The sequence below is a fragment of the Pituophis catenifer genome, unplaced genomic scaffold (genome assembly GCF_029215685.1).
Source record: "Pituophis catenifer annectens isolate HBS135680 unplaced genomic scaffold, rPitCat1.0.hap2 SCAF_4, whole genome shotgun sequence".
Lineage (NCBI taxonomy): Eukaryota > Metazoa > Chordata > Lepidosauria > Squamata > Colubridae > Pituophis > Pituophis catenifer.
Window position 1 is genome coordinate 62763225 of NW_027256884.1, and position 27290 is coordinate 62790514.

Here is a 27290-nt window from a genome sequence, read left to right on the forward strand (position 1 = left end):
ACTGTAATTCCTCTCAGCCAAGGCTTCTGATAGCCAACTGTTTATTATGTTACTTTCCCCATGTTCTTTTGCAATTATATTTGTATTTTGGTCTGTGACCGCAAATAAAAGTTATTATTATTATAATGGAATTACATCATCTGGACATTTAACATGACAAATCACAATCATAAATAGAAAATAAACATATATGTTAAATTGGTAAATTACATATAAGATAACTTCTTTTCTAGCTGTTTTGCTTTCTGGTTTGAAAGTTATTTAATACGTCAATGCATGGAAGTGATATTTTAGTAAGCTTGCCTATTTTCTTCTTCCAAGTCTGCAAGGATTCTCTCCAGCTCACTTCTTTCTTCACTTTCTAAAGAAATTAAAATCTGAGCAGGACTTCGAGGTTGACTGAGTGGTGATTCCTGGTTCAAACTTTGGCAGTAGTGCTGGATTAGCAAATGCTCATCATCTCTTTAAGGAAAAAAAGAAAAGAAGATAAAATATAAATGCATTTATATATATTTTCTTCTTTTTCCTTTCTTGTCTTTCTCTCGTCTCTTTCTTTCTTTTTCTTTTCTTTGTTTCTTTTTGCTTTGTCCATATTGTTTTTATTCTGTTAAAAATTATTTAATTAATTTTTTTAAAAAATAGAAGAAATAAGGAAAAGGTATAAAGTACATACATACACACACACATATATATAAAACCACACACACACAGTGTGTGTATGTGTGTGCGCATGCACATGTGTGTCTTGGCAGCTCATAGAAATACAAGGTTTTAATGTTTAAGATTATTTTTGGTACTATATCTAAAGAAAGAGACAGGTAAAGAATGAATTATGAATAAGTTGGATTCAACAGCAAATAGTGCACAGGAAAATGTGAAGGTGCTATCAAGCTAAACTGAATTCTCAGAAATAGTCTTCTTTGCTAACGCTCAAGATTGCTAGTTCCAGCTACAAATTAATGTCACATCAGCTTGTTTTCTATGAAAGAATGCAGCCACTGCATATGCAGCAGTGGTGAAATCTAAAATTTGTTACTACCGGTTCTGTGGGCGTGGCTTGGTGGGGGGGGAATGTGACTGGGTGGGCGTGGCCAATTTTTTTTTTAACTTTGAAAATCATTTTTTCTACAACCTCTTCATTGTAAAGGTTGTAAAAAAATGCTTTCAAAAGGCTCTGCTGATCAGGCAACTCAGCTTGGATCGTCAGAGGCTTTTAAAAGAAAAAAAAGCCTCTGCTCATTAGGCAACTCAGCTGGGATCATCAGAGGCTTTTAAAAGCATTTGTATCAGAGCTTTTTTTTTACTTTTAAAAGCATTTTTTTGGCCGAAGAGGTTGTAGAAAAAATGCTTTTAAAATTAAAAAAAAAAAAAGCCTCTGATGATTGTGCGACTCAGCTGGGCATGGGGGCGGGGGCAGGGATTTTTGCTACCGGTTCTCCAAACCATCCACCTCCATCGCTACTGGATCGGGCGATCCGGTCCGAACCGGAAGCATTTCACCCCTGATATGGAGCCATCACACCCAGACCCACAGTCATGTTATCACAATTTCCAATGTTCCCTGCCAGGGAACTCAGCCAGCAGGAATTTGGAAATTGTGATCGCATGAGGACCTTGCTTAATGATCTGCATGGTACTTGTTTAACAATGACAATTGGATCTGCTGGAATTGCTGTTGCTAAACTACATCTGGTATTGTACATGACCACATTGCTTGTAGGCGGCTTTCCAGTCCCAATTGTCATTGTTTCTTGAAGATTATCTGTATTGTATTTGCCAATACCTCTAGATTTAGATGAAATTTGAGCTAAGCTGGTAATATGATCCAGAACTCAGTTCTGCTCAATTTACTCTTAGAACAAGCCCTCCCTTCTATCTCTTTATAGAAATAAATAAATAAATAAATAAATAAATAAATAAATAAATAAATTAATTAATTAATAAAACAACTCCACCATTAAAGTTAAATGATAAAAGTCATAAATTAATGTTCAGCTAAATACTATTTACCTTAGGTTAAAGTTTCTCTCCTTACATTGTGAAACTTTTAAAAATAGATATTTAACAAATCATGCTTTCCACAAATCAATTCATTTTAGTGAAATGAAAATTAAAACAGATTCAAAAATGAAATCCTTTAGGAAATATTTTACTTTGTAGAAGAACTTAGCGTGATCATAAATACTAAGTTCCTGATCCTTTGTTAAAAAAATAGGAAGCAATAGAGTTCAGCCAAAAACACTTATTTATGTATTAAAATCTCTTTCTCTCTTTTCATTCTATACAAAAAAATCTATTACATAATTACCATAAAATGGTAACATGTGGTAACTGATAGAAACTCTACAGTCTCAGTAAAATGGATAATACTATCTTGATATGATTAAAAATTTTAATAATTGTACAGAGAAGGTGATTTCACTAGGAATAGAAACACAAATATACATATCTGACCTTTGAACAAATAAATACATTAAAGATTGATCAGTACTTAGAATCTTGTTTAGTCCTCTGTACTAAGCTTTGGAGCAGCTTTGATGAAGGACCTTAATCAGTAACTATTCCAGTCTTATTTGTGGCTTCAGGAAAATCATGAGAATTTCTACATTTGATCAAAGACTATGTTTTTTATCTATGATGTCTGTTGAACTTTAAAAGGGAAACAAAATACATATTAAAAATAGTTACAAAAATAACATTTTTGTTTCTCTTTTAATGCATTTTTACATAAGAAGGTGATGTTAAATTTCAAATATTACCTTCAATAAAGTCTGGCAACTAGTAACCTAGAGTAGAATTCTATGTAACTTTCTAGATCATACTGTGGATAATTTTTAGGCTTAAGAACTCACTACAGAAATCTGAAAGCATGCGAATAAGTTATTTTTTTTTTTTTTGCTTTAATTTATATTCTCCGGAGACTCAGGGCAGCTTACAGTGCGTTAAGCAATAGCCTTCATACTTTTTGTATATTTATATACAAAATATAAATATTTATTGCCCCCACAATCTGGGTCCTCATTTTACCTACCTTTGAAAGGATGGAAGGCTGAGTCAACCTTGAGCCTGGTGAGATTTGAACTTGCAGTAATTGCAAGCAGCAGATGTTAATAACAGTGCTTTAGTCCACTGTACTACCAGAAATTTCCTATAATTTCTCAGAGGCATACTCACATGCTCTCATTAGGAGAAATGCTATCGCTCATATATGTTCCATTGGTGTTCTCCATTTCTGCTAGCCTATGAAGAAAGGAAACATCTTAAAATTCACTGTATCTTCTCCTAATTAAAACTGAGAACAAAAATATAATTATGAGATCCTGGAATATTGTCTACAGACAGACAAACATCATTGTGTAGGATTTCAGTCAAGTATAAATTACCTTCTGCTCAATGCACATGAATTGTGAAAATTTCAACTCTTTTCTTGGCAATAAAACAAAGTATTTCTGTTATATCTACCCATCCTCAATTTCCTATGAGTGTACAAAAATAGTGATATAACTGTTATCTTGTAATATTTATACTAGTTTTCTAAAAATAAGTGAATGTGGCATTGTTCTATATTTTTAAATAGCAGTTCAATGTCCTCTTTATCAAAAGCTGAATTAATAAATTATGACCTATGTATTGAGGATTAGATACTGGATGTAAAATATTATTTTGTACTACATGGTTGCCCAGTAGTATATTTCCAGAAAGAAAACCGTATACTATATGTTTTGAACAAAAGCAGATTAGTTGTAAATAAAACCATGTGTTCTTCATTTCCTATTTTCAATTATGTAACATACATTCTAAATATCATGCAGTAATTAAACATGCAGATTAGTTAGGAAGCTGATTAGCAGAAATTAGTAAACATACATAGAGATTAGTAAACACGTATACCATAAATCTTAGGAACTTGAAATGAGCCTAACTTCATTTCTTAATATCTGAGCAATGGTGGTTGCAATAATGATTTACTTGAAAAAAAATGTTTCAAGGAAAATTTCCCTAACAAACCACCTGATCTCATACCTGCTAGCATAATGCTCAATGCGTGAATGCGTATCATCATGTGAAAGCTGAGGGGACGAAGCAGGCCTATAAGGCAGAAAACACTGATTAATAATTGATTAATAAACACTAGTTTCTTAGAAAGAAAAAAAATGCTCTGAAATGTTACTGGCCTTATACTGGCAAGCTTTACTGACTCTATGAACATGATTTATTTGCAACCTGTGTTGTTTTTCAAGCTAGGGCAAGAAATTCTTAGAGGAAATAGGCAAAATTGTCTTTGGCAACAGAGGTGTGTTAAAGTTTTTAAATTTTTCAGAATGTTATGCCAGTTTTGTTTTCCATGAAATATTTTATACAAGTTATCTTTTTTCCAGTTCCTGAGACATTTCTTTTTTCAATCCATATTATGCAAAGACTTCATTCTCTTGATCTAATGTCACAAGCTATAGTAATTGTTTTCAAATTTGTGTCAACTACCCCAATGAAGAGACCCTTTAGACAGAATGAAAAGAAATACCATTAAGAACTAAACACTGCCTTCCTATAAATGTGAAGAAAAAGAGCTTTATGAGATCAGAGAAGTCATCTTGCAAATCTTTGAACTGCAACTAATCTGTACAAATCTTTTAGGAGAAAGGAAAAAAAGAAGTTATTTGTTTATTCCATTTCATAAAAAGGCAATCCAAAGTAGCTTGCTTTTTCAGTTCGTCGTGGATATTTAGAAACAAACAATGGAAAATAAATTGTTCTATCTAATAAGGGAATTTAGATAATTAATTTAAAATGTAATAATATCATATCTGATGCACCTTTACAAAGAGAAATCCATACTCCAATTCACAGTTTCTTAATTGCTTGAATAATTGAACTTGTCCCCTGCCCCCAAATCTCCAAGAGTTATCTATGACAAATCTGCAGTTGCATATCCAAAATGAGGGTGTCTGATTGCTTTAAACATAAATATTGATTTTATAGTTAATTATAAAGCAAGACCTACAGAAACTGACTAGGAAACTGCAATGGGCAATTCATTGACAATAAAGTTAGATACAGAAGCAACGAACTGTTTTTAAGTATGCCATAGCAAAATGGTTCAAGAGAGGAAAGGGAAACAACCACAAGAAATATGGATTTTGCAATAGACAGGCACAAAGAGAATACTGAAAAGAAATTAGAACAATTCCCAAGAGTTGTTGAAATATATAATGAAGTCTGTCTACAATAGGAATCATGATCAAGAAGAATATTATGCTTAGTTCTAAGTATTTTCATTAAGGACTTTAATGGAGTGGTGGAGGAAATGCTTGCCAGATTTTACAATTTACAGGTTTAAATGGGATAGTTAATATCTTAGAAGGTAGAAATAAAATTCAAAACAAATCTGAGATGTTAAAAAAAGATTAAGTGGTTGAAACTAACAGAATCTATATAAATAAAAATGTAAATGTCCGTTTGTACATAACTGCACATCTCCGAAAGTTCTTCACCAATTGCTTTCAAATTTTGACACAATGTTGCATTCGACTATGGGCGTGTTTTTATATACCTATATTATATACATGTCACACCTGTGACAGGTAAAAACATGAAAGACATTGACAAACATTGACAAACATTGAAAAACAGCGCCATCTGCTGGACGTAAAACCAACATGGCAACCTCCCAGCTCTGATTACGCTCAACAGATTTCTGCTCCTTCTATTTAGACTCTCCATATTGCTTCCAAGAAACTGCACATTTGGAAGGCAGAGACGCCCAAGGGCTATATCCTGCCACCAGGCTCGGCAGGTAGGCAGCCGGCTCCCCGCTGGGAAGCCCTCGCAGCCGGCGCTTCTAGGGTTGGGCGGGGCCCGTCCGAGCCTGGGTCTGATCTCCCCCTCCCCCAGCCGCCCCGCCAACTAGCCTCACCCGCCATTGCTGTCCATCCCCCTCGCCAGCCACTCTTGGGGCTTCCTCCAAAGAACACCTGGCAATGAGGCTGCCTGGGTCTGCTGAGCAGGAACCCTCCATCCCTCACCTGGCCTGAATTGCGCCTGGCCCAGAGCTACCACGGGCCCCGAGGTCAGAAAGACCAGCCGCTAACTGGCATATGCGAATCCAGTCGATGAGCGGGAGATGGAGGCAACTGGAGCCTCGGGGTCGCCTTTGACCAGCGCTGCCTTTGATTCCTAGGTGGGCGCTCTGGCAGTTCACGGAGCCTACATGAAAATTTCGGCCTCTGGCAGAAAAGGGGCTCCGGGGAGGCGGAAACAGGCAGGAGGGAGGATGGCTGGCCCTCCTTCGTTTCGCCTGGAAGAGCAGGGGATTTAATCATTCCCCTTCCCTTGGCAGGCAGGGGAGAACTGCGCAGCAAGGGTCCAGTGGGGTGTGCGTGGCTCCTGGCTTTGCCACTTTCTTCCTTCAGGCAGGAAGCCCCAAACCAGCCTCGAACCCCCGCCGCACCCCCTCCCTCCCTCCCTTCCCTTTCCTGCTATTCATCTCCCTGTCGAGTCCCCAGAGAACATTTGTGTAGGGAGGATGGAGGGGGGCCCTGAGTTTCTGCTGTGGTGCAGAGAGCTGCGAAGGCCTGGCCTGAAAAGGTAAGGGCGATGGCGGGGGATGCAGAAGAGGCCAGACCAGAGACAAAGATAAACAGAGAGAGAGGGAGAGACATAGAGAAATACAGAGAGACGGGGGGGGGGGAGACAGACATAGAGATACAGAGAGAGGGGGAGAAAGAGACACATAGATACAGAGGGGGAGAGAGAGAGACATAGAGAGATACAGAGGAGGGGAGAGAGAGAAAGAGAGAGATACAGAGAGGGGGGAGAGAGAGACATAGAGATACAGAGAGAGAGAGAGAGACATAGAGAGATAAAAAGAGAGGGGGGATTTTGTGGTTCCCATTGTTTTTTAGCAACCGGTTCTCTGCCCTAATCACCAGCTGAGTAGGCGTGGCTCGGGGGCTGTCATGTGACTGATGAAAGTGAGTGACGTCGAGTTGGCCATGCCCACCAAATGTTTGTGGAGAGTTTGGAACTTCAGCCTCGCTCTTTTAGCCCAGCAGAAGTACCAGACTGGGCCAAAGTAACGCGTGGCCGGGTACAGCTAGTATTTAATAAAAACAAGTGCAAAGCCCACAAGCAGAGGATGGATGATACCTAGGATTTGTAATAATATTGTGAAAACTATTTTGGAATAGTTATGGAACAGTAGTGTGGATTGCTATTCAACATAAACAAGTTGATACTGCTGCTAAAATGGAAAATGGAATTTTAGAGTTTATTCCCAAAAATGTAACTTCCAATATTTACAGTATTTGTTTCACTTTAGTTAGATTTGGTCTGACCTCACCTCAACCACTATGTCAAGTTATGAATATTACATTAAGGATTCAGAGAAATCGGAGTCTGACAGAGAACAAAGGTGATCAGAGTTGTAGAAAGGAAGCCCTCCCTCCAAATATTTTAATTTGAATACCTATACTGTGCAAAGGATTGGACTGACAACCTAAATGACACCTTCAAACTCTTATGATTACTGATACATTGTATACTGCTTGAATCAGAAGTTGTCCAATTCATAGCCCACGGGATGTATGTAGCCCTAGACAGCTAGTAATGCAGTGCCACAAGATGATAAAATTTTAACATTATTATGTGATTTATACACATTAATTGTATTATTAGGGAACACCTTGAAGTATAGTAGAGAACATAGTGATCAGCAAACTTCAGGTAGTAAATATATTAGTTTTAGGATCCTGATGCTTCAAGTCATGATGAAATTCCTGTTTGAATAGTCTTTTCCAGAACATCAACAAAAGCAATCATGCCAACGTTAGATAAAATAAAACCGCACCTAAACATACGCACCTACAAAAGAGCCATATTTTACATTTCAGTAAATGGATAATTGTCTTTTTTAAAATCCACTTTCAATGACAAGGTTAATGTGAGGTATTTTTCCTAGCTTTTAAAACCAGATTGCTATTGAGGATAGTATTCCATTCCATTTGTTGGATGAATTAATAAATTTTTACAGCTGGTTTTCCTTTTCACTGTTACTGCAATCAATCTTTGACCAGATCTCTAAGACTTTAACTGTAACAAAATCCTGCAATGGTTTTTAGTAGAACTGTCCAGGTGTGGGTATTACCAGTGATGAAATCTAAAATTTGTTACTAATGGTTCTGTGGGCGTGGCTTGGTGGGGGGGTTAATGTGACTGGGTGGGTGTGGCCATTTTTTTTTTAACTTTTAAAATCATTTTTTTCTACAACCTCTTCGGCAAAGAGGTTGTAAAAAAATGCTTTCAAAAGGCTCTGACGATCCCAGCTGAGTTGCCTGATCGGCAGAGGCTTTTTTTCTCTTAAAGGCCTCTTGACGATCAGGCAACTCAGCTGGATCATCAGAGGCTTTTAAAAGCATTTGAAGATCCCAGCTGAGTCGCGCGATCATCAGAGGCTTTTTTTTACTTTTAAAAGCATTTTTTCTGCCAAAGAGGTTGTACAAAAAATGCTTTTAAATTTTTTTTTAAAAAGCCTCTGATGATTGTGCGGCTCAGCTGGGCATGGGAGGGGGAGGCAGGGATATTTGCTACCAGTTCTCCGAACCACCCACCTCCATCACTACCGGATCAGGTGATCCAGTCTGAACCAGGAGCATTTCACCCCGGGTATTACTTTTTTATTTAAGCTATTACAATGAACAACTTAATTCAAAGTTAATTTTTATGCGAGTTCTCAATACTATGTAAATTTAAGATATTTTGTCTCAGCTGGCAGACAGAAAAAAGAGGAAAACAAACACTTAATTTATTTTTCTTGAAATAAAGCAGAAATTATCTATACTTTTATGTTAAAAGTTTCTGTAAAATGGGTCTGTTGTGGGAAAACAGTTCAATTTATTGAATGAGGTAACTTTACTGAATGAGGTAACTCATCCCAAGAAATTAGAAGCTTTTAAAGTACTGATGAGTGGCATTCTAAAAACATTTTCAAACCTATGTACAGTTTTTAAATCAATTAGATTTGTTTTCTTAGAATTTTAATTTGTGAATTTATTTCTCTATTTCTATCTAATCTGTACTGCCATACTTTCTTGTAAGAAATTACTCATATTTACATATATACACTTCAAATATACTTACATTGCTAGTTAGGAAATCAGTATTTTTTAAAACAATTATTAATTAAATTTATGACATTTTGGTTGGATCTTTTAAGAGTCTATACTAAACATATTCAGTAAGGTTCATGAATAAGCTTGGTGCCCGAGCATCTACATCTGGAGAAATGGGATATAAATCAATCACCTTCATAGCCATCTCTAAATATGATCCCTATTTATAATTAAGTGCTCTTTGAAGAGTTCTAATTTATCTTTTAAAGTTTTACTTTCCTTTTGTGAAATGACTGTCACTAACTTTTGCTATCTTGGTTTGTTTACATATCTGCTTCCTTAAAGAAAATTGGAAATTGGATTTTATTGGTCTACATCTACCTGTTTCTTTTTCTACACTCATGAACTAGTAAATGAATTCAAAATTAATTTTTAAATATATTTTTTTAAAAAAATCACAAGAAAAAAAAGGGTAGGAAAAAAAGGGTAGAAAATACCACCCTGAAGAAATTTAGAATGTCAGTTATTTTGAAATAGTTTTAATACAGATATTTCACCATTTTGTTTTCCCTAAAACAAAATGTCAACACTGCCACAAGAGAAAGAAAGAAGGATGAAGTAAAACAGGCCAGCAAAAGTCTTCATAAAAACTGGTGTTCATGGCAAAAGTATGATGGGATCACGATAGAGTAAAGGATGAAGGCAATAGGGTTACATTAAGAATTTCACTAATGACAATTAGATAAGAAAAGGCATTAAGAATAAAACTAGATATGACCGATTTGTTTCTTATTAAGTAATGATTTCATGACAATACACAATAGAATTCATGATCAAGTAACTGTGGTTCCTCTTGGTAGTACCAACGGACTACATAGTTTTCTAAGTGCTACAAGCAATGGAAATCTCTAGTAAACCCGAACAAGCCTACTTTATTATTGACTTATGAATTCTACTTATCAGAAAACCAGCATCATTTAAATTTAAGAAACAAAATGTGGTCCAATGTGCGCAACAAATTGCTGTTGAATGGCATAAAATGGGCCTTCAGTTGAAACTAACAGAATACAGAGAAACAGTGAAAAGATATGAATTATCCAATTTCTAAACAAAAAAGGCTATTTCTCAGGACTTTTGTTGAAGGTTTGCTATTCAAATATGTATTATATGTCATCCTCAGCATAATTTTGTATCTATTACAGCCAGACAATAAAGACAATGTAGTAAAATGTCTTCTTTGTGTTTATTAGTCCTTTTGGAAGTGATTTCCCAAGACTGCCCCTATGCTATAGCAAGACTGATGTGTTTTCCTTGACTTTGGGTGTCTGAATTGCTCCTCTGACTTTTTTCTTACAGTATGTGTATTGGAAGTTGATTTTAAGTTTTACTTATCTCTGATTTTAGTTTATCTTTGATTATGTATATGGAATAGTGTTTATGGTATTACATAGGATTTCATTCTACATGACATCTTTTTGACTGAAAACTACCTAGACTTTTTCTAGTACGTTGGAAAATTTGTAATACATAAATAAACAAAATAGTGTGATGCTAATTTTTTGAAACCATAATGAAATACTGAACCTTTTAATTTGATTAGGATACAAAATTAAGAACCTGAACCATACTTGAAAAGAACTGCAAGAAAAATCCTTTTTATTAAACAGAAGACAGCCCCTGGCAGACTATCTGGTCCCTGAAACTAATCAGGAATGGATCAGAGTACTTATTTGAAGGAATTTATATGCTGGACTAAAAAGTAAAAGAAAAAATAAAATAAAAAATCCAAGAAAAAGGCAAATGATAGTTCTGCCAAAAAAAACTGCATAGATGTGTTCATATGATAATCAGAATTCAAGGAGTAGAACTGTAAAGTTTTTTTTTAATAATTAAGATAACAACATAGTCTTATAAAGATACTCTGAATTGTAGTTAAAATAGTAATATGTGCACAATTCAATGCTGAAACTGGATCTTTTTATTATTAATTTCAATTTGGCACAAGCACATCATCTTGGGCAAAATATAAATCTTCAAGCAGGGTATAAATCTAATAAATAAAAATAAAAATGGTAATTTAATAGAAATAGATCAAGATCAGTGGGATGGTGATACAAATTACAAAATTTGCTTTAATGCCTAGTTTTCTTACCAGAGTAATATTCCATGAAAATGAATCCACACCTGTAATTCATGCATCTGAGAAAATTCCAGTGCCACTAAGGGATAAAATAAAATAAAGAATATAACGTGAGAGTCAAAGTAGATGAATCTACAGCAGGGATGAGGAACCAGTAGCCCTCCATAAAATTGCTGAATTACAACTCTCACAGTCCCAGCCAGTGTGGTACAGATTGGTAAGATTATTGCTAAAGAAGTGAATAAAGGAGATGATCCAACAGATGAAATTTACAGATATGATGAAGGCTACAACCAGACATAAAAGAATGATTGACTAAAATGAGGTCTGGATGATATTGGGACAGAAACTGAAAATTAATAAAAGAAAATGCAAATTTGTTCTAAGACGTATTGTAGCTGTTAAGCAGGTAAAAACAATTCCTCCATACAGAAATTCAAATGCCTTCTCTAAATATTTTGGACTAGCCATATCTAGCAAAGACATGAAGATATAACAAACATTTATAAGAATTACTATCACTACTTGAGCTATTAGCTCAAGATAGTGAATACTAAATAGGTGAAACCAAAATTAAAAACATGAATCTGGAAGAATTTCAATGTGAAAGAACCATTCACTATATCAGATGTTCTGTTGCTTCAAGATTAAGAACTATATTTCTGCAAGAAGGCTTGTTGTTACATGTATTTCTAAAACATTAATGAGTATTGAGCGAAAATACTAGCAATAGAATTTGGAGCATAAGATTCCATGAACTAATTTATGGAAAAACAAACACAACCCAGAGCTATAGATTTTTATATACTGCTTCTAGAATAATCCAAAAAGGACTAGTAACTTTATAGAAACATTGATTATAATTGATGTATAGACTGAGCAAATAGTTACTAATTCCTGATATTCTTTCTAGGACATATATATCAAGAGAAAATAATAATTCTTATGGACTTTGTTTTATTAGCAAAATCTTAAGAACACTGTTAATCCACAAAATAATTCTACAAGAGTCAGAAAAAGCAAAGGAGAAACTTTGGAAAATATCTCTACCTGTTGAAACTCTATGGAGATTATAAATGAAAACAAAGTCCTGTTCTAAAATAACAAATCCTAATTAGATAAGAAGGATGCCAAGCATGACAGACACCTATGTATGAAGATGTCATACAGTTGTCAGAAGGAATTCACGCCAATTTATAAAATTCAAAAAGGATTCTGGCAATAATATTACTTGATACTGAAAATCTTTTGACTATACACAGAGACTGAATAATTAACCTATTGTATAATATTATATTTTAAAAGAGAAATGTGATTGTAATAACAACATGAACCAAATAATTCCATTATTGGCTGTATGATGAAAATAGTTCTGACAAGTGATATAAGCCATTTGTACTAAGAGATGCAAAGTGTTAAGTTTATTTTATTGCATGCCTCATGTTTGTGTAAGATTTGCTTTTTTCACATATTATAGTGCTGTACTCATTTCTCAAGTTTTGCTTTTTTAATTTTCTCTGATGATAATTGTTTTGTCAATTCATGTATTCCAGTTTGTCTCTATGTTTGGCTATATGAGTCTTACTATCTTTACTGACTCCCAGGCTTAGAGCACCATATGTCTAACTCTTAATTGAGCAGAATAATATTTTGAGGTTTATAACACTTTTGAATTTAATGCTCAATTTATTATCACTGATTCAAAAACCTTGTAGCCTCTAGATTACAAACTATATTAAAATAGTATAATTTATTACATACAATGATCAAAACTATCTACCTATCAATCAAGAAACCAGGCTGCATTCATGAATTTATGGTGTTAATTTTAAAAAGTGTTTTTAGGTTATTAGGTTTTGGGTTATCTTAGAAACATGGCACAGGGTAAACATGACAGATAGCCTTCCTTATGGATGGGGAGTATGTATGCAATTTCATGATAATTCATATTCCTTTACTAAGGTCAAAATTGAGGAGATATATTGTGGGGATGTTATATCATTCACTATTGAAATTCTTGTAAAGAAATATTGTGGAATACTGCTGAACAGAGTGAACCCAGTCCCAACCCCTACAGTTTACATCTGGTTAGTAAGGCCAGTTAAAACTATTTTTTTAATGTCCCTTATATTGTTGAACATACATCAAGAAATCTATTGTAGACACAATAATGTAGTTGTAGATACCAACAATACCAACATCAATCAATCCAATACTTCAGATACAAAGCAGCAAAGAGACTATTAGCCTCTTAATCAGGTGGAGTTAGTCATTACAATAACCTATATTATATCATAACACTTTTTAGTATATTTAGCATAATTTAATAAATTATACTAAACAGTATAATTTCAATGCTACTCATTTTAATAAGCATTACTTGCAAACCAAATATCAGAGATTATACAATTTTTAGTACTATTTGTGGATTAATTTTAGGCTTCCTTTTGGCTAATATTTGACAGACTTTATGAATTAAATAGCACAAATATTTTAAAGTAATAGATACTTATTCCTGTATAAAACTCATATTTTTTCCATATTTTATGAAGTATACTTAAATTCATAAAGATTAAAAAGAAAAATAGCCATTTACTCCTGAAAGTCAACATAACTGAAGTGAAAATAAGCCATTTTAATCTACTGGTATCAGCACGAGAGGTTTACACATGAACAAAATACTTTTCTGAAAAATGCAGGTCTTGTTATTGTTTGACAGAAGACAGTTAACAAGAACATCTGTTTTCAGTAACTGCTATTTGCTATTATTTAGTGAAACCGGTAACAGCCCTAGGGGATAAAAAAGTAAGCCTGAACAAATATTGTCCAGTTTAAACTCCTTTAAACAGAAGGGTGAAATTTGTGCATAAATGGAGTTGCACATCAGTTCAGACAAAAACCTTTCTAATGTGTAGCCTAAGTTCTATGTATTTGTATAGGCCTACTATGTAATATGCATATCTACTAATATACTCAATAAAACCTCTGCAGGGTTTTTCAAAATGTATAATTGCATCTCAAAATTATCAGTTTTGCAACCAAAAGTGGTTATTCCTATTCCAATTCAAACATTTCCCATTTCCAGATAAAAAAGAAAGTCTGTGGAACTAAAATCTTAAATGACTTAAATACATTAATCTCCAAAGTAAAAATAACACATATATAAATATTGTGTACACAATTTGTGAAATACATTCAGATCTGTTGTTTCTACTAACTTGACATGGGCTTGCCTCTTTTTCTGTCAGAAACATTAATAAAAGGGAAATGGAGGATGGAAATGAACATATGGAAAAAAATGAACAGAAATTAAAAACAAAAGTGAGGGAATGCAACAGAAGCAGCAATAGCAGGACACTTTGGCAAAAGTACTCACGCAGAATCTACTGGCCAGAAGTTGATCAGAGTAACAGGACTGCAAGACAAAAAATGAGGAGGTGAAGAGAGAGGCAGAAAAAACTTAAGCAGCAAAATAATTACGGAAAAAAACAAAACAAAAACAAAACCCAAAATCAAGAAAATCCAGTAGACTAACATGAATGTCCATGAAAGCAGCCAAAACATGAGAAAGGAAATATTAAAAGAGAAAAATGGAAAGATAGCAAGCTGCAGTGCAATTTCCATTAAAGCAAATTTTAATCTAGCAGATAATTTTTTCTATTAATCTTATAGGATTACAAGGGACAGGTTTGTGAATTTGAATCTAAACATTAATATTTTCTCCGTGTGAAGAGAAAAAAAGGCATGTTCATTTCTACGCACTCAACTATAAACTACAGATATTTGGAAGAATTTCTAAGCATTCATTAAGACAACATATATTTTTATTTTGTTAACAATTTAAATTAGTGTACAATTTGCAGGTCATAAAAAGCAAGGAGAATAGCAACCAAGACCACAGCTTGCCTTTTCCTTTCAATAAAAATAAACAAATATGAAAGAAATGAAAAAGATGTTATGTAATCAGGAAATATAGAGAGCAATTGGGAAACTCAGAACTTATCAAATGAGATATTAATATTCTTCACTCACGTTTCCATGTTGTCTCCTTCCAACACTGTTTGTACAGGCAAATAACCCATTCTCGGATGTTTTGCAAAGTATCGTTTTGTTCTGAATTTATTTTTTAATACCTTGGCAAAGTCACGGACATCTTCTCCTGAAGTAGTCTGAAAGCAATATTTCAGCAATAGAATTTTATTAGGGTTTTTTTTTTTGCAAACGTTTTACATCAGTTGTTTGTTTGCGACTTTTTAAATAAACTGTGCCGTCATTTTAAATGGCCACAAAATTTAATTACCGTATTTTCCGGCGTACAAGATGACTTTTTAACACATGAAAATCTTCTCAAAAGTCGGGGGTCGTCTTATACGCCGGGTGTCGTTCTCCTGTAACCAGGCAGACCAGCCCGAAAGACTCTGACAAGCCTTAAATGGCTCTGGCGATCCAAGCTCTGACGATCCCAGCTTTGCCTGCTAATCAGGCAACTCAGCTGGGATGCCAGAGCCATGTAAAAGGAAAAAACTTTTTTCCTTTTACATGGCTCTGCAAGCTCTGACGATCCCAGCTGAGCTGCCTGCCAATCAGGCAACGCAGCTGGGATCGCCAGAGCCCTGTAAAAGGAAAAAAGTTTTCCCCCTCCAGCTTGCTTACCTTAGCTGCTAATCGCAACGCTTGCCTTGCTTCGCTTGCCTGAATCCATTCCATCAGCAAGCCACTCCCTGCCTGCAATCAAGAGGCAGGAGTTGTGGACTTCAACTCCCAGAATTCCTCAGCCAGCAAAACAAAGCTGGCTGAGGAATTCTGGGAGTTGAAGTCTACAAGTCTTAAAGTTGCCAAGGTTGGAGACCCCTGTTCTATTGGGTAAGTTTTTTCCCCCTTTGGGAGCTTTAAAAAAATAGTTAATTGGGGTTTTTTTTAGTTGTTCTTTTTTAGACCTAGCCATTTAAAATTTAGGAAGTTTTAAATTTAGTTTTCATATAAAAATAAAAATAAAATAATATTTGTGCAGCTTTCTGAGATTTAGTGTGTTTCTGTAGTGTTTCACTCTAACTACACAAACACACAAAATCTCACAAAGCTGTATGTGGAATTGTGTGTGTGTAAAGTATGAAAGTTGTTTTTTGGGGCTTTTTGTGGCTGTGTGAGGTTCCTGCTTGTTGCAGGGGCCATTTTGGGTCTAGCACAGCTGCTTTTACATTGTGGGTGAACCTGTTGTGTTGTGTTGTGTTGTGTTGTGTTGTGTGTGTGTGTGTAAAATGTGAAAGTTGTTTTTTTGGGCTTTTTGTGGCTGTGTGAGGTTCCTACTTGTTGCAGGGGCCATTTTGGGTCTAGCACAGCTGCTTTTACATTGTGGGTGAGCCAGTTGATGTTTTTTAATTTTTATTTGGTGTGTGTTGGAAGAGGGGTAGTCTTATACGGTGAGTATAGCCCAAACCCTATATTTTAACAGGAAAAGTTGAGGGTCGTCTTATACGCCCAGTCATCTTATACGCCGGAAAATACGGTATATATCCATACTGGAAATATCTCACAATCTGGTGATTTACAATTTACTATCAAATATATTTTTAGAATTTGCAAAACATATTCCTGAACATGATGGATACGAAGAAACATTTAGTTGAATATTAAGATTTTCCTCTATGCTTTTAGCCATTTTTTCTACAAGACAGAACTGTGTGATTGCAAGATTACAATACTGTATATCAAATGTTAAAATACAAGTATGTCAAACCCATGATATTCTGTAATTTTCTACATGATAAGCATATTGAGAGTAAACTAACAAATAACTCTGCAACCAAGCAAGCAAAAGACCTGCGAAGCATATAGTTCTTTATGTATAACTAAAGATTGCTATGCCATAATAAAAGCAGACTTGAAGAAAAGGTAGGAATAAAAGTATTCATTTTTATAGTAAAAGAACTGTTATCATGTGCAACAGACTTTTATTATGCTTATTAGATTTACAATAGATATTTTTAACTGAAGGAAAGAAATACATCTTTCTCTTTTTCCATTCAGAATCAGTCCATTGCCGAATGAAATGAAGAGTATGAACCATAAACTTCACAATCTAGCATGAGAAGAATATTATGGTGCAAACTCACCTGACTGATTTCTGGCCTGTTCTTTCAACTAACACATGGAAAAAAGGGTGCTTAGGTAATGTAGCTGTTTCTATCTACTTTTGCGAACTAACAAACATCCAGCTCTAATCCCAATAAGATACAGTAATTATTTCTCTCTTTTGTTGAAGTAAGACCCAGTGTCTTTTGGACACCTCATTAATATCTCAAGTTCCTTTATGATGACTAAACTGAGCAACTCTTTCATTTAAGGTATCAAATCCAAAGACTCAGCTCTATTCTGATATATCACACCAAGGTCCCAAAGCAATGGTCCATTTATGGACTGTCACATCTCCCCCAGGAACTTGGGAGCACACTTTTGTGCATGGACACCTCTGCAAAAAGTGAATATCTAACCAAACTATAGAAAATCTGCCAATATGGACACCCGTGACAGTGACTAAGAATCTTGCTGTTCAACTAAGACTAGGAAAAGCCCTAGGAGAAGACTTTATCCCTCCAAGGATCATTAAAAACAACTTGAACTTCTGGGCCACACTCTGGCCTCACTCTTTATCTACATACCCATGACCGAGCCCTGAAGACCAGGGATCTGCAATCAGTGTCCTGATATAAAAAAGGGGAAAAGGGTAATCCTACCAGCTATAAACCAATCAGCCTTCTCAACAAAATCTATAAACTCTTCACAAGACACCTACAACAGAAATCCCAAACTTGCTGGAACAAGAAAATATCCTTGCAGAGGAGCAAGATGGTTTTGGAAAAAGCTGGCTATCATTGATCAGTGTCTAGTACAGAAGATGCATACTGGTCCCACTCCTGTTTAATTTTTATATCAACTCAACACAAGTTTCACTTCTCAAACTTGCTGCAAGACAAATCTCTGCTTTACTTTATGCACATGATGCAACATTACTTTCAAAAACACCTACTGGCCTTAAAAGAGCTCTAGTGCAATAGGAGTACTACAGTAGAGAAGACCATCTAGTACTCAAACTATCCGAAAATCAAAACCATGGCGTTTGCCAAAAGACCCAAGAGCTATTCCTGGAGGATAGATTGAGCAAATTCCTGTTTCAAATATCTCGGGATTATCCTTCACTCTGCTAACAGATGGAAACATTGCTGAAAACAAACAGAGGAGTTGAACTGCCAACCTCAAATTCCACAAGACAAGAGGTGGCCACTATATACTTGCAGCACTCAAACTATTCAAAGCACAACTTCTTTATTGTGCCCAAAATAGGCCTCTTTTTCAACTTTGCACCATTAGAATTTGTTAGGTCCAAATTTCTAAGACTGGTCTTTCAAGTTCCAAAATGTGTTCTAATTCTACCCTGAGGTTGGGAGTCAGGCCTCATGAAAGTGGTGGTCTGAGTGTGGATGAACATATTTAGCGATTGGCTCAAACAATTTCTTTTTCCCTTTGGCCTAGACCCATTATGAGCAGTGGTGGGATTCAATTTTTTTAACAACCGGTTCTGTGGGCGTGGCTTAGTTGGGGGTGTGTGGTTGGTGGTCATGTGACCGGGTGGGCGTGGCTATGTGCATAGGGACTACTCAGAGGGCTGAAAAAAGTCATTTCTGACTGGTCCTCGCACTTTTGACCGGTCCTCACACTTATGACCATCCTCACATTTATGCCCGTTGCATCATTCTTTTTTTTTTATTGAAAAAGTTTTAAAACAAACACATTTTCCCCACAACCCCCCCTCCCAACCCCCCCTCCCCCTCCCCGACTTCCCAGAGCAGAACACAAGGTATTTCTATTGATCTTTAACAATAATCTAAATTGCATAACCAATCATTAAACTAACACCCCTATAAAAAAATTTCTTAACCCCCCATATATAAAATCCTATTTCTTAAACATAATACTTCTAATATCACTTATATAACGCTTATACAAATAAAAGAAATCATTCATAAGCTATTTGATATTTTTTGGTCTGATACTTATTTTGTATATAATCAATCCATCTTCTCCAGTCCTGTATGTACCTTTCTTGTGTGTGATCCTTCAGATATGCTGAAATTTTAGCCATTTCAGCTAAATTAGTTACTTTCAATATCCAATCATCAATAGTAGGCAAAAAGTCCTTCTTCCAGTATTGTGCTACCAACAATCTTGCTGCTGTTATCAAGTTCAAAATCAATTTAGTCTCTGCGACTGTACAGTCCGTAGTTATGCCCAGTAAAAACAACTGTGGAGTAAATTTCAGTCTCTTTTTAAGAATATTCTGCATCACCCACCAAATCTTTATCCAAAATGCTTTGATTTTTCTACAAGTCCACCATATATGATAATAAGTTGCATCATCACAGTCACATCTCCAACATTTAGCTTGCACATTAGAATACATACATGATAATTTTTTAGGATCTAAATGCCATCTATAAAACATTTTATAAAAATTTTCTCTTAAATTTTGTGCTTGTGTAAATTTCACATTTCTAATCCAAATCTTTTCCCAAGTCTCCATCATTACTGGCTCTTGAAAATTTTGTGCCCATTTAATCATACAGTCTTTAACCAATTCCGTCTCAGAATCTATTTCCAATAAAGCATTATACAACCTTTTAATATGCATTTGTTTTTGATCTCTAATTTGTTTTACCAAATTCTCCTCATTTTGCACAAAGCCAGTTTTTTGATCTTCCTTCCATCTAGCTTGAAGTTGACCATACTGAAACCATGTATAAATTATACCTTCTTCTCTCAGTATATCTAAAGATTTCAAATACATTACCCCCCTTTCCATAATAAGAAGCTCTTTATAGGTAATCACCTCCTGTTTTTGTTCTATACTTATATTTTCTATTGCATGTCTAGGATTTGCCCATAAAGGTATCTTATAATTTAATTTATATTGATATTTTTTCCAAACCCTTAACAAAGCATTTCTTAATATATGAACCTTAAATACTTTATCCACTTTTTTGTCATATAACAAATAGGCATGCCATCCATATAACAAATCATAACCTTCTAAATTCAAAATTCTCCCCTCAGTTAGATTAAACCAATCACTGATTTGTGATAAAACCGCTGCTTTATAATATAATCTTAAATTAGGCATTTTAAGACCCCCTCTTTCACGTGTATCTTGTATAATTTTCATTTTTATTCTGGGTTTTTTCCCAGCCCAAATAAAAGTATTAACACCTTTCTGCCATTCTCTCAGATTTTCATCCTTCTTAAGCACAGGTATCATTTGGAACAGAAATAAAAATCTAGGTAAAACATTCATTTTAATTGCTGCAATTCTTCCCAATAAAGACAACTGTAATTTTTTCCAATTTTCCATATCCTTCTGTACCTTCTGCCAAAGTACCTCATAATTATTTTTGTATAATTTTGTATTTGAAGCTGCTATGTATACCCCTAGATATTTAACCTTTTTAACTATTTCAAAATCTGTTAATCTTGCTAGTTTATCTCTTTCAAGTATAGTCATATTTTTAACTATCATCTTTGTCTTATGTGAATTAACTTTAAATCCTGATACTTTCCCATATTGATCAATTATATCCAATATATATGGAGCCGACTCTATAGGTTGAGATAAAGTAATAACCAAGTCATCTGCAAAGGCTCTTAATCTATAATCTTGTTGTCTAATTACAATACCCTTCAATTTTTCTGAGTCACGTATCTTGTTCAATAGTACCTCCAAAGTCAAAATAAATAATAGTGGGGACAGAGGACACCCCTGCCTTGTTCCTTTCTCAATTTTAAAAGCCTCTGTTAAACCTCCATTAACTATGATTTGTGCTGTTCGCTGCTGGTATATCGCTCTAATTGATTGTGTAAAATATTCCCCAAAGTGCATTTTCTCTATTATTTTGAACAAAAATTGCCAGTTCAAACGATCAAATGCCTTCTCTGCATCCAGAAATATAAATGCTGCAGGGACTTGATTATTTTTCTCCAAATATTCCAGTAAGTTTACAATTTGTCTAACATTATATCTCATTTGTCTCCCTTTTATAAACCCTGATTGATCATTGTGAATTATTTGTTGCATAACTGGCATTAATCTATTAGCTAATATTTTAGCAAAAATCTTATAATCAGTATTCAGAAGTGAAATTGGCCTGAAATTCTCAGGTTTAATGGAATTTTGGTCCTCCTTTGGAATTAGTGAAACAAAGGCTGTTTTCCAAGAAGGTGGTACTCCTCCTCCTACTTGTATTTTATTAAATAAAATTTTTAGTGGTTCTAACATTTCAGATTGTAAATGTTTATAATAAACAGCTGTTAGTCCATCTGTTCCCGGAGCCTTACCTATTTTTAATTGTTTAATTGCCCCAACAATTTCCTCGGAAGTTATTGGCTGATTCAATCTCTCTCTCTGTTCCAGCGTTAATTCAGGAATCTCCATCTTTAAATATCTATCAATATCAGCATCTTGAATTGCATCTTTAGCATATAATTTTGTATAAAACTCCAAAAAAGCCTTTTTTATTAAATTCTGTTGATAAATCTCTTTACCTCTAAATTCTATCTTGTCTATAACACGTGATTTCTGTTTTTTCCTCATCGTGTAAGCCAACCATCTCCCAGGTTTATTAGCATTACAAAATGTGTTATGTCTGGCATATTGTATGCTGGTTGCTACTTGCCCAGCCATTAACATATTAAATTGCTCTCTTAAAATATTAATCATATCTTTTGCCTTTTTATCTCCCGGGTTAATTATAAGCAGTTGTTCTTTCTTTTTAATTTCCTCCTCTATCTCTTTCCGTCTATTTTGTTGTTTTAATCTATATTTATTATTCAAAAAAATTAATGTTTCTCTCATATATGCCTTACACGCATCCCATACCATCTCCATTGAAGTTCCTTTATTCATATTGTTAATAAAAAATTCTTTCATTTGTTTTTTAAGCTCACACAAATTATCTTCATATCTAAATAAATTCTCATTTAACCTCCAAGACCTCCTTTCCCCTCTTTCCTGCTCTAGTTCCACCCAAACCAGGCTGTGATCAGTTAAAGTTCTTGGACATATCTTCGTACTCTTCACCCTAGAAAAAAGATCATTTGTAGTTAATATAAAATCAATCCTAGAAAAGGATTGATGCCTATCTGAAAAAAAAGTAAAATCGCTCTCCAATACGTTCCTTTCTCTCCAAATGTCTCTGAGCTCCATATCCTCCAAGATATCAAAAAAAGATTTAGGCAACTTAGCACGCATGGAAATTTTGGAAAGACTTTTTTTATCTTTCTGGGTATTTAATACCCCATTCCAATCACCCATTAAAAGTAAAGATCTATAGTCCCATTGTAATATTTTGGTATGTAAAAGTTTGTAAAATTTATCTTGTTGTTGATTAGGTGCGTATACTCCAATTACAAGCAGCTTCCCATTCTGTGTTGTTAATTCAATTGCAATATATCTACCTTGAGTGTCAGCCTCAATTAAATTGGCCACTAAGCCTCTTTTAACGTATATAACTAGGCCATTTTTCTTTTCTGATGCTGATGCCACAAAATGTGTACCTAATTTCGAATTTATCAAGTACTTTTGATCTGAGAATTTAATATGCGTTTCTTGCAAACAAATGACATCGTTCTGAAATTGCTTCAAATAGTGAAATATTTTCTTTCTTTTTTGTGGAGAATTTAAACCGTTAACATTCCAAGATAAAAATTTATTTGCCATCTCTGGGCGTTCCAAGCTTTGAGAGCATCAGCTGAACCTCCTCCGCCATTTTAGACTTCGGCCTAGCTCCTCCCACTGCTTGTATTTTTTGGGCTTGTTGGGTTGGATCTTGAGGCTGTTGTGCCAGATGTTGTTTGTAAGTAGCTCTTGTCAATCGTTGATCTTTTGGCAGCTGTATCATCGTTAATGACTCAAGGGTTGGTGGTGGACCCCCACTCAATAGTGGATCTTCTTCCAGAATGGCTCCTCCAGCTAGTGCTTGAGCATAAGTTTGTGGTTGCCCTCCATCTTTCTCTTGTTGTGTGATTTCCAATTGCTTTCTAGCACCCCCTGGTGAGGGTGGCCTTCCAGCCTTTAAAACATTGGCATAAAAATCTTTTGCCTTTCCAACTGTGTTTAAACGATATCTTTGCCCAGCGTATGTCACTATTATCCCAAATGGGACATCCCATCTGTACTGGAGTTGCTGATTTCTTAGCTCATTCACCAAAAAACCAAACTGCTTTCTGTCTCTTAACATTTTAGGAGGAAGCTCTTTCAGGACCACCAACTCTTGTCCCTCCACTTTAGTCTTATTTCTGTAAGACGCTTGCAAAATGTCATTTCTAAGTCTCCTTGTTGTAAAATAAATCACCACATCTCTTGGTAGCTGCTTTTGTTTTGCCAGCCAGGAATTGACCCTGTAAATTTTGTCCATTTGAATTGCCACATCTTCTGGCCTTTCTGAGATCAGCTCTGCTAAAGCATTGGAACAAACATCTTTTAAATTTTCACCACTCTTTTCTTTCAAACCTCTCAGCCTCAGGGCAAATTCCATTGATCTGTATTGTAACATAACCATTTCGTCATCCACTTTCTCTGTCTGTATCATAACCTCTCCTAGTTTAGTTGCAAGCTCCAAGTTGGCATCATCTATTTCCCGTACTCTCTCCTCAATCTTTAACATGTGAGTAGCCAATCCTGAAACTGCATAAACAATGTCATCTCTTATTTCATCATGTTTTTCCTCCACCACACTTGTAAGTTTCTTTAGCTCCTCTGAAAATTCTTTCATCATTTCTGTCTGATTGTTCAGGGCACCCATTATAAATTCTTTAAGGTCTTGTGACTGTGTATCAGCCGGAAGTTGTTGTTTTTGAATCACTACAGGGGAACCTCCTCCCCCTTTAGAAGTTGGTGGCTTTAGTTGTTTAGCAGCCATTTTTTTTTAAAAAGAGTTTTTTCCTTTTACAGCCACAAAATCTTATAAACAGTCTTACAAAGTATATTTCAAAGTTTTTCCAAAATAAACAATCCTCTCTTCAAGCTATGCTCAATCCCCAGCAGTTTTCTCTTCAGGCAGAGGGCTCTTAACAAGCAGTTTCCCTTTAACTTTCACTTTCCCTTCCGCCCATAACAAAGGCTTCCTCTCCAGCCTCCAGCTCAAGAGAGCTCCGTTTGCAACAATGTATTCACGGAGTTAAGTTCTGTTTCTCTTAAAAGGCTTGCACTCTTGCTTCCGCTCTGTCTGCCTTGTTAGAAATCATTAAAACTCACTGTTTGCCGGCAGAATTGGACGCAGACGTCTTGCTCTGAATAACAGAGGCACCAGTGATCCGGAGCGATGGGAGGGGTGAACTGGGGAGCTCTCACCCTCCGAGTCCCTGGAATTAATCCAGTGACTTTCGGGAAGCTCTACCCACCCCCTCCGACTCTCCTCTCCTTCTTTGCCCGAAGGAGAGTTTTTTCAAACCGCCGGACAGCTGTTTAGCGCTGTCAGGGCGGTTTTAACAGATCGGGTGGCTGGCGGTCTATGGAGACCGTCCTCGTCGTCTGCGGAGCCACCGGAAGTCCCCCGTTGCATCATTCTTAACAAGACTGTCACTCAGTTGTGTAGATTTCACAACTACTTCTCTTCACCACGGTGAAAAGATAGGGTGTAAAACGTAAAAAGTGAGGAAAATCATAAGTGCAAGGACCAGTCAAAAGTCCGAGGACCGGTCAAAAATAACTTTTTCAGCCCTCTGAGTAGTCCATATGCACATAGGGATTACCCAGAGGGCTGAAAAAAGTGGTTTCTGACAGGTCCTCGCACTTTTGACCGGTCATCATTTATGCCCATTGCAGCATTCTTAATTAAATTAATTAAATAAAAATGACCTGCTGGAGCAGTCGGAGGCAGTCCAAGGCGGGCGTTCGGGCTGGCTGCAGGGCAAGGTGATACAACCGAGGTAGGTAGGCTGCTGCTGCCCAGGTAGGAGGCGGGCGCAGGCCTATAGGGCTGGCTGCAGGGTGAAGCGATTGGGTGGGGTAGGTCAGGGGTCTGCAACTTTAAATACTCAACCTTAAACACATGTAAACACTTAAACACAACCTTAAACCTGGGTGTGCATTGCCAACTCCATATCACTTACTCCAATCCAAGTTTTGTGGCTCCCAATATTTTCTTTTAAACAGGTATCTCTGTGTGTCTCTTTCATCTCTTTCATCTCTTTCTTTCTCCCTTCCTCTCTTTCTCTCCTTCCTCTCTTTCTCTCCATTTTTCTTTCTCACACCCTCCTTTCTCTCCTTCATCTTTCTTTCTCTCCATCTCACTTTCTCTTGTCCCGCCCAGGTGGCGGCGGCTGTGCACCTACCGCATGATCGGGTCGCCCCTCGGCCTGGAGGTGGCACCTTAAGCCTTTGCCCACTGCGTGTGCGCCCGCCCGGCTGCACCTGCAGCCGGCTCTGGTTGCTCTTACTGAGCTTTGCAATGGGGCAGACGGCGCCCCTCCTCCTCCTGGAGCCCATTACGATGCAGAGCATCAGCTGCAGCCTGGGCAGCCAGTGTTCCGGGGCGGAGAAAAGTTGTGCGGCTCCCCCAGTGACTGGATGGGGTAGGATAGGCTGGCGCCGCACGGGTGGGAGGCGGCCGCAGGACAGTCCTGCTGGGTCAGCGGCAGGCCAAGATGCTTGGATGGGGTAACCAATGGCCGCCAGTGGCTGGCTACCTGATCCAAGAGCCTTGCTAGCCACGCGGCCACTGACCGCAGCCTATCCCCATCCAAGCACCTCGCTAGTGGCTGGCGGCCGCGTGGCTAGCAAGGCGCTGGATGGGGTAGCCAGCGGCTCAGAGAAGAGAAGTGGCAAGGCTGGAAAACTTGCTAAATGAAAATCCAGGCAGGCTCACCATGGCAGGTGGAGGACGGGCTCCTTGTGTTATAAATAATTAACAGGGACAGTTTACATGAACATGATTTTGCTTGTTTCAGTCCTAGCACTTCTTTTAATGTCCTTCTGCTTTGGTATCCATCCTGCAAATTCTAAATTAGCCAACAATACCAAATTTCAGAAAACATGCACTTAAGAAAGGGCTAGAATCGGGGTCTGCCTGCTCCGAGATTAGTAACTTAACCAATATGCCACATTGTTCTTATTTTCATACACACACACGCACACACACACACGCAGAACAAATGCCATTTATAGCTCATATTGATTTTTAATACCATCTTTTCTTACTAGGCAAGTAGAAGTAACATCTAATTACAGAATGGAAGAAAGTGGAACTGCACATTAACATTAGAATTAACAATTTTCTCTGCCAGATTGTAAGAATGAATACTTGTTCAAACGTGTCTATTTCACATCCTCTTTTGGTTATACTTAACAGAAATTATTATGTAAGTTTCACTGGAGAAGACAACATAAAAGGATACATCCCTTGTCCCATTCTACTTATTTTTATTTTTAGGCTGTATTTGAAAGATTATAGCTAAAGTTAATAAGATGAGGTACATCCTTTGTGGTGTATCTGTATAAACTGGAATGTTTTTTTAAAAAAAATAATTTCTTCTTTTCATCTGAAGAATGTCTTAAATTATGAGCTTTCAAACAGTTTATGACAATAAGCCATTTTTTAAAATACAGAATCCAGGCTGGATGTTGTCAATGTTTGACATACATATCAAACACTGAAATCATTCTAAAGAATGATATCTCTCCTAAAACCAGCATATTCAACCAATTATTACAACCATTATATGATGGATTAATTATAACAATTGCATGCAGAATTAGATAGTAATTTTGTCATAATACGATGAGGATTCTTTTATGGTGCAAACATATATTTTGGAAATATTCAGATCTTAAGGAACAATACCCAAAATCAATTTTAGCAATGAATCTTAACTTTACCAGTATATAATTTCGAACAATATATGGTATATGAAAAGTAACACATGAACCACGAACTATTATGACTTCCATTTTGATTGTACAAAAGACAGAATGCTTTCCATCCAAATATGCATAGATT

The 27290-nt window shown here is 36.1% G+C and overlaps 1 protein-coding gene across 9 annotated transcripts in view; it reads right to left on the reverse strand.

Moving 5' to 3' along the window:
• Positions 1-27290, reverse strand: part of DMD (dystrophin) — a 2096968-nt gene that overhangs the window by 40753 nt on the left and 2028925 nt on the right. For 7 of the 9 annotated variants that reach the window (XM_070944203.1, XM_070944200.1, XM_070944201.1 and 4 more), the window contains 5 exons: positions 15280-15416; positions 14624-14662; positions 4024-4089; positions 3175-3240; positions 304-462 (listed from right to left, as the gene is read on the reverse strand). In XM_070944203.1, the coding sequence (XP_070800304.1) occupies positions 304-462; positions 3175-3240; positions 4024-4089; positions 14624-14662; positions 15280-15416 (467 nt within the window). The remainder of the gene's footprint in view (positions 1-303; positions 463-3174; positions 3241-4023; positions 4090-14623; positions 14663-15279; positions 15417-27290) is intronic. The other 2 variants (XM_070944209.1, XM_070944204.1) reach the window with 1 other exon arrangement.